The 9,292-nt window shown below is 31.1% G+C and overlaps 1 protein-coding gene across 2 annotated transcripts; it reads right to left on the bottom strand.

The window, feature by feature from the left end:
- Window positions 1-947: 947 nt before the first annotated feature.
- Window positions 948-5,098, bottom strand: LOC124370171. 2 transcript variants are annotated; one of them, XM_046828465.1, is made up of 5 exons: window positions 4,997-5,097; window positions 3,749-3,909; window positions 3,498-3,545; window positions 3,241-3,288; window positions 948-1,120 (listed from the first exon to the last, which is right to left on the bottom strand). In XM_046828465.1, exons 2-5 carry the CDS (start codon window positions 3,900-3,902, stop codon window positions 1,053-1,055), a joined length of 318 nt encoding a protein of 105 aa, XP_046684421.1. In that variant the 5' UTR covers window positions 3,903-3,909; window positions 4,997-5,097; the 3' UTR covers window positions 948-1,052. The 2 variants fall into 2 exon arrangements, with proteins under 2 accessions (XP_046684421.1, XP_046684423.1); XM_046828467.1 differs by lacking the exon at window positions 3,498-3,545 and having other exon boundaries at window positions 4,997-5,098.
- Window positions 5,099-9,292: the final 4,194 nt, after the last annotated feature.

Genomic DNA, 9,292 nt, shown 5'->3' with positions numbered 1-9,292 from the left:
ATTTGAAGAATAATATAAAATACTTTTGATAATTTCTCATTTCTTACATATAAGGAGTCTGACTTCACACTCCTCTCCTAAAGTTTTAAGCTACCAAGCAATAACGATTGAGCGTTTGAGTGGAGTGTCAATTCCCAATACATTATTTCGTTGCTAGTACTAAAATTATTAAAAAGTAGAGTTTTACATAGACCGGAAAACCGGAGCAGGATCCTGTTCCATTACGGGAAGCATAGCTATGAAATAGAATATTTCTGTCCGGAAAATATACCAGCCTAACAACCAACGTCCGATAATGCAGTCCATTTTTATCTGGAAGCCAGGCTAATACTATCTTGCGTGTATGTTTACACAGACACCGATTTACCGTAAATGCCGATGGTGGAGAGGCTTGTTTTTCAACATTGATAGTGTCTCCACAGTAGATAGTCATAGCTAACTTTAAATATACAACCGTAGAAACGGTGTATCAATTATCCTCTATGTGATCCACACTTTAACGGAGATAAACGCAGCACTCTGTATTTAGTCTTTGGTACCCTCACCTCAAACAAAGCAGGGAGACGAGATACTGCAGGTTAAATCTTGGTTATATCCTCACTTCAGAAAATGGGACTGAATGTTTGAAAAAGCTCTAAGCGTGTTTGCTACCAATGTGATCAATCACGAATAATTAATATTGTGCCATGAGCTGGCGGTGTTTCGTGCGATAGTACCTTTGAGGCGTTCACAATTAGCTTCGACTCCCACAATGTATTAACATAAGTATAGCCAGGCTATAAGATTACTTAGATACTGGTCTTCCTCGTATATATTGTACAGAGATAATGAAGAAATTATTGAAAAAACATTCAGGATTGCAAGGTGACTAAAAAACGTCTCCATTATCATGATAGTATAAAATATTACATCTATGATCAATACAAGGAAAAAATAACTAGCAATTCTTAAACAGAATTATTCACAAAGTTTATAGACTAAGGCAAATTTACACACAAGCAGAACGTGGGCTTAGTGGTGCGATTCAAGGCCAATCTTGAGCTGCTACAGTTCTAACGTCGTAAGCAAAATGCCCGAGGCCAACAATCCTTTCCGTGCAACAGTCTGCCCTTGTCGTTAACTATTTATATAAAACATAATCGTCATTATACAGTATTTTTGACAAATTACAAGTATCAAGGCTAAGAACAAACAAGCATAAGTTGGATTAGTGCTGCAATACAATAAGGGCAGTCTTGAGCTGCTACAGTACTAACGTCTTCTGCACAATGACGGAGGCCAGCAATCCACTCCGTGCAATAGTATGCCCTCGTCGTTAACTATTTCTATAAATTTTCACCGTGATTATACAGTATTTTTCACAAAATACAAGTATCAAGGCTAAGAACAAACAACCATACGTTGGATTAGAGCTGCAATACAATAAGGCCAGTCTTGAGCTGTTACGTTACTAAAGTCTTCTGCACAATGACGGAGGCCAACAATCCTCTCCGTGCAAAAGTCTGCCCTTGTCGTTAACTATTTCTATAAAACTTCACCGTGATTATACAGTATTGTTCAAAAAGTACAAGTAAAAGTCTGCCCTTGTCGTTAACTATTTCTATAAAACTTCACCGTGATTATACAGTATTGTTCAAAAAGTACAAGTATCAAGGCCAAGAAAAACAAGCATAAGTTGGATTAGAGCTGCAATACAATAAGGCCAGTCTTGAGCTACTGTAATACTATTTTGTTGGGTACCGTGGCTTTAGGCCAACACAGCCGAGACTCCGGAGGATGTACTGGCGTCTGACTGCGATTGGTAATAAATTGTTCTAATTGTAAAAGTTTCATCTTGATTATACGTAACAAAGTACATGGAACATGAGAAAATGCACAGAGATACACCATAGGCCTAGAACTATGACATTTCGAGGTCAATCTTGTGCTACTACTTCACATGAGGGCAATGATACTAAGGATATTTTCTGTTCTCGACTGTTGATTAAACAATATTTTCCTATTTTTAACAGAGATTCATTACATCATGCACTTATAATTACATGACACTAATTTTGGTATGTAAATATTTTATAACATTTGAACTTAAATGTTAAATTAATAACAAATTTTAAAAGGCAAAAATTTCAGACAAGAATAATTATTAATTTATTAAAATTTTTTATCGCTTTTATTTCCCTTAAAATTTACGAATTAAGCTAGTGTTACCAGAAAAATATAAATAAAGAAATAATAAGTAGTAGTTACGTAAGATATAAAAAATTGACAATACAATTTAAATAAATAATTAAGTTACATATGTCAAGTTTTATACTATTTTGGATAAAACATACTTTTCAACTGCTTACCGTATGAATATCCGCTATTTACGCAGCCATTTATTTTTCAATGCCGATACGAGGCGATTCTCAATATAATATATACAGTTATATAATATATTATAATAATATTAATCTGCCTCAATTCCCTTCCAAGTAGTTCTATGTTTAAATAAAACAGGAAACCCAGTGTTCATTTTTTAATTGTTGAGATCCTAGAACTCTTTATCATTAACACACTGATTTAATTAAACCTAGAAACAGGAGCCAAACCAAGAATTAAAAACATAACACATTAGTATTTTAACAAATAAGTTCCATGTTCAACAATATTCAGAATATAATACGAAGAATATTTTTAAATGTTTACATAGAAATAAAAATGTATATAAGAAGGGAACTATTAGTAAAAATCAAACGATAATTATTTTACGATTTTCCAAAAGTGAGAAGCTAACATCACAAGATATGGATTTATCAGCGCTGGTAAATCAGCAGTGAATATCACCTACGTGTAAATTACGTTATCACACGTAAGCTAACAAAAACCAATCTATCATTACCTATAACCTAACGTAACATACACTAACCGTAGCTGAATAGGTGTAATGCGTTTACCTTGAGGAATGAGGTTTATCCGACAATCACGTAATCGTAAACTAGGTTCCCATTCCCTCTTAAGAATTATAGACTTACAAGTGCTAAAAAATTTTACAAAAAATATACTTCAATTTAGTATCTAATTAGGACTAAGTAATATAAGAATTTTATAGCGCCTCTTCGTAACGTTTAGCTCACTTCTGTTAACAAGTCAATTTTTGCGGGGATATTAAGCTCTCCACCGTATATACTATGGTTTAAATTATGCTATCGCATTATAAAGTACTTAGTCTGTATTAATACTAATAATTTGAATACTTACCATCACTCACATCTCTTTTACCAGGTGGCCCGTCTCCGGATTGCCCATCTGGAAAAGCGAACATAATTATCATTATCCTCAGAAACTGAAAATTTAATATTCTTACGGCGTCTTTTCGTAAAATTTAGTTCATTTCTGTTACCAAGACAATTGTTAAGGAGATATTTAGCTCTGCACTATATATGTTATTGTTGAAATTACGCTATCATACTATAAAGTACTTAGTTTGTATTAATATTACTAATTTTAATACCTACCAAATCTCACATCTCTTTTACCAGGTGGCCCGTCTCCTGATTGCCCATCTGGAAAAGCGAACATATCATTATCCTCAAAAACTGAAAATTTAATACTCTAACAGCACCTTTCGTAAAATTTTGCTCAGTTCTTTTAACAAGACATTTTTAAGGAGATATTTAGCTCTGCACTGGGTATATTATTGTTTAAATTATGCCATCATATTATAAAGTACTTAGTGTGTATTAATATTACTAATTTGAGTACCTACCAAAACTCACATCTCTTTTACCAGGCGGCCCGTCTCCTAAATGTCCATTTTGTAAGGCGAACATTTCATTATCCTCAGCTGGTAGTTGAGAGGATGGGATAACCTCCATTAGGACCATGCATAGAGTCACGAATAGCAATACAGACCACATCATGGTTTCACTGCAACAGACAGATCTATGTCGTAACATAATTGGAGTATTGGAGTTAATTGGAGTTACTCCATCTGGAGTAAAAGCAGATGAAACAGGTCTGCGGTTGATGAGGCTCACGACTAGCACAATATACCACATCATGGTTTCATTGCGACACAAAGATATACGTCAATAATTTCAAAATGGGAGAAGTTGGAGCTGGAAAATGCACTGAGCTTGTTAAGGCTCTCATATCACCCCATAAATAACTTTTAAATAATTATGAAAAATCTTTCTTTTGTAATAATAAAGGTGCAATAAGTGGGCCATTTATTAAAATGTCTTTTAACATTTTTACTATAAACTTAAAAAATATACAAGGAATCAATATGTATTATATTATTCTAACACCAATTATTTTGGACCAATTTTAAAAGCTGTATTTATGTACGCTTCAGAACTATCTGAAGCTCTGGTGTGCCAATTTAAAATTTGAATGGCAGCAGATGACCAGTATCATGCAACAAATGCAAGACCTGAAATATTGTTTAATCTAGAAACTACTAATACTAAATTGAAAATAGTCATGTTGTTAGATATTCATGAAACATATTTTTATGTGTGTAACATATCTAAAACTTCACTTTAACTTTTGCATTCACTCAGTTCGAGATATATCGAAAAAATTAAGCTTTTACCTTTTTCTTATTAAGTGATGTTTGAAACACACACACACACACACACACACACACACACACACACACACATAACATATATATATATATATATATAATTTTTAAATTGAGTCTTGTATTTATTCAAACAATATTTGTAAACAACTTAATTATGTGATTAGTTGAAAATTTAGGCATAAAGCTAACAAATCTAAATAATCATATAGTTTAAGGCACTTTAGGCTAACGCCTCAACACTAAAACCATATACTTCCCTTTATAAGCATTTACAGGAATATATCATTCTGTAAGGATGTCCATTTTTAATGTAAGCCCTCCAAAAATAAGTTTCTGGTAAACTAGTAGTTGTAATTAATGTACACCCTGTTTACAGTATCAACTATTAAAAATAAAGTGGTAAGTTAGCTTATATTAACTTACCCAAAAACAGGGACTGTAGTTGATAATGAACGTCTGATATTCACTGCTTTATATACAAAGATTGCACGTGTTTGTGTAGTTCATAATTATCTATGTCCCATTTACTGCAGTTCATCATCATTTATTCTCTATTTAAATATCTTACTACTAAAAAGCTATTTAAAGAATAATTACTACTAAAATTTGTTCCAGTTCGTTCAGTTTTTTTCAATTGCGATCATGTGATTAATAAGTGAAACATTATTTTAAATGCCCACTTAAAGGTGAAACAGCAAATATATCGTTTCCTATTCTGAAACAGCAATGAGTAATTAATACAAAGGTTTATTGCTATGAAATGTGCAGTGGTAAGAAAGATACACTCAATTAAAATAATTATAAAGATGCTCATGTAGGCAGAACGCTTACTGTGCTTATTACACCAGTAAACTTTTATTACTAAAACAGGTCTACATATATTTTTAATAGTCAATGCGACATTAAATTTAAAATGTAATATTTTAAAGATGAATAAGTTTTATAATATCTATTAAACGTAATTTTACTGTAAGAACAGTGTCTGAATTATTGTTACTTGTAAAAATATCAGTAAAAAAGTTCACTAAATTTCACACGAAACACGAAATCGAGAAATCCATAGCTAAATAAACCAAACGTATAAGTGAACCTATTCAACCTGAATGCCGAGAATATTACTACAGAATAAAAGCGTGTAAAGCAATTTTCTATTCATAAAAATGTCTAGTAAACCCTCCTAAACTGGTATAGTTGTCTGGGGGGCGACTAGAGGGACCTGATTAAAACATTTATATAGTCTCAAATTCTCCAAGTAACTTATGTCATTTACCGTTATCTTGGATCTTTACACAGTTCAGTTTCCATTCTGAGCAACTACATATCTATGATGCATATGACATTTTTAATCAGTTAACACCTAATATAACTTGCTGGATCCAAAATTTTTCCTTGCACGCATATCGTATTTGTTAGAATTGCAATTTTTTATGTTTATATATGTATATATATATGTAATTTACTATTAGTTAAGATTTAGATGTCCCTAGCCTCTATAAAGACGGATTCGCATAGAGTACTTATTCTCTCCGTTACCACTCTACTACATATATATAATTTCAGTAAGGTTTAAATCCGGTAAACGACCAAAATTATTATAAAGAAACTAACCGTTACCCGAGGTGTCGCAAACAATTTACTTGGATTTGCACGTGTATCAGCCCTGTTTAGAGTGAATTATAGTTTCGACCCAAACGCTGTGTTTGCCTTGTTGGCACAATCAAGAAAATGTATCAAAAAGTTTATATTTATGGCAACAGTAATTGACTCTTGTCTTAGTATTTGGTCTATTAATTTGTATAAACTGCATCAGTATGATTTATTACATTGAATAATATAAAGTACTTGCTACGCATAATTATTAGATTAGAAAATCTTAAAAAATTCCTCATTGGTTGCCTTGTTTATATATAATGTCTCTAAAACTCATCATTTTTGGGGTTTTTCATGTAAACAGGAATCTCTTATAAATTTGTAGCGGATATGAGGATAAATAATATTTAGCGGATATGGGAAGAAATAAAATGAACCCAATTATAATACTTATGTTCTATTATTGAAATCATGGGGTACTTACAGTATTGAAGATTGTATTTCAGACATTGTACCAGTAGCGTTGCTTCTCAACATCTTTGTGGTATTTGAATAATATTTGAAAATATATCGAGCATTTACAGAAATACCAAATTTGTATTCATAAAAACACTTAAAAAAGTTTTAACCAATTTTATACAATTCTGAAGTGAAGGAATTGCTATTCATTGATCAATGTTATTCGTGAATGTTTTAAATAACTTCGTATTAGTTTTTGGTGTGCGTATAACATTCCATGTTTCCCATGGACGTCTCTTAACATTTTTTATTAATCCATTTATGTTTATTCGCACGAGAAACACTTTACACTATAAAGTTTCGAGCAATACGATTTAATTTCAACAACAGGTACTTTGTAATTTTTAAACATTTTTGGAATTAATTATCGTTTATTTACAAGATTATTACATGAAACCTCTTTGTAAAATTAACACTTGGGTTACAAAAAGATTAAATGTGACGGTTTGTGAACGTTTAACTGCAATTTATAATGTTTAAAACTCTAAACAGCACTAATTTTAATAACTATCTAATTATCGTAAAATGTTAAGATGTTGAAACTCTAGGTTGCAGAAAAGCGTCTTATCAGAAGTTGTTTGAATCATTTCTAAAACTAGTATATCTAAAAAAAGAATATATTTTTTAAGTAGTCGCACTACTGTGAAATATTAATATCAAAATAAAATTTATATAAAACGTGTTACATTATACTTGGTATAAATGCAGTAGAAATTTAAACTTATTGCGTATATATTTATATTTTTATAACAATTTTTTGGCTGAGGCGTTACCTATTTTATTCTTTGAAATTTCATAAATACGTTTTCCGTCATACATACTTATAACCAAACTTTAGCTGTTAAATTGCAGTGTAATAATTGCCAATGAACGGGTATTTTTTTTGAGATGTCCTGCAGACATATTTGCATCCCCCTGAGGACTAAAGAGCAATTATTCTGAGTAATGGGCTTCAATAATGCTCAGCCTAATTCCTTTGACGGACATGCACCGTCATAGAACTTTTATTCTCAATATTGAAACGATTTATAAATTGATAATTCATAATTCTACTTTTCGTGGATCAAATCTTTAAAATTGGGTTTTATTTATATTTTTACATGGTAATTACTCATATGAGTGTATAATCCTATAACATTTATTTAGTTAAATCTATGGTAGTAGACATGAGGTTAAACCACAATTTAAGGTAAAAGAGAAAAACTGGAAAACATGTTAATAATATTCAACAATAGATAGCAAACTCTTGTATATCCAGGGAAACGAAAATGGAATTATAACTTGTTTTAGTATTTTGTATATTTTAGCTTTGTCAAGTCGCATAATCGCAGCTCATAGTGTAACAATTATTTACCGGACATGCTACGAGGACCAGGACAAGGAGAGGAATTGCAGGTTAGTTGCTATTATTGTTCATATGTCACAGTTTCCACAGCCAGTTTGTGTGTGTGTGTGTGTATATATCACAGATTTTTTGTATTTTAAAATCAATTCAGATTTTCCTTGCCAAGTCAAACAATTGAAATTTTTGAAATTACGGAACACAAAGTGTGGCACTGGCTTATGAAATGGAACGATTTATCCCCTAAAATTAAAATTAAAATTAAAAATATGTAAAAAAAATATATATATATATATATATATATATCTTGAAAATCTTTTATCTCATCTATTTATAACGAAATTTTAATCTGTTTCAACACTTAATTGTGGTATAAAGCGAAATAGAAACTTAAGGAATTATCGCAAAAATTAAGGAATATGTGTGATAGGTATATTTAAGTAGTAATGATTATTTAGTGTAAATGAATACAAATATTTCTCGTATACTAAAAAATCAGCAGTAAAACAATTTTTATGTAATTTTGCACCAGAAATATGTAATCTTTACATTTACTTAGCAATAAAGATCAAAAGCCGCTTATACAATATCTAATTTATTAAAAATGGCCATTTTTACATTTTAACATTTAAAATTATATAACAGATTTAGCAGTCTAGCAATCATTGTAATGGACATATAAAATTATATCCAACAAATACAAGTTTTACATAAATGTACTTATACTATCGTAATTGTACATAAATTAAAGTAATTATCTTTCAAGATTATTATTAAAACTAAGGAAATAAAATCATCAAATACATTTTCGATAAAGAAAGACCCATTTCCGTAGTTCAGGCATCACATCACAGCACGTCGTAAAACAACTCTCAGAAACACGATGCAAGAACTCGTATGATTTGTAGGGCTTAGCTGGATAAGTTATATTTATCATTTATAAATCACGGTTTCTGCTGTTTTGCTACTTTTGGCCACCCAAAACTGTCTATCCACCATAGTTACAGCGATGATTAACAGTTGCCCCAAATACTAGAACTGTTTAAACTATCACAAATTAAGGTTATATTTTAACGATTTTAATTTTTTCTTTGAGGTTATATTTTGGATTCCAATTAATATAGTCATTTAAAGGGGACCGGGTAGGTCCTATGCTGCGCATGTTAAATTTGCATATTTAGTGCACACTTTTCTCAAAAAGTACCAAAGCTACATACATCTGATTTATACCACATGTTATACACATATTGAACTACACATTAAAGCAG

This window comes from Homalodisca vitripennis, unplaced genomic scaffold (genome assembly GCF_021130785.1).
Source record: "Homalodisca vitripennis isolate AUS2020 unplaced genomic scaffold, UT_GWSS_2.1 ScUCBcl_31;HRSCAF=688, whole genome shotgun sequence".
NCBI lineage: Eukaryota > Metazoa > Arthropoda > Insecta > Hemiptera > Cicadellidae > Homalodisca > Homalodisca vitripennis.
Note: the sequence above shows the minus strand (reverse complement) of the source record. Positions and strands in the feature narration are given on the sequence as shown.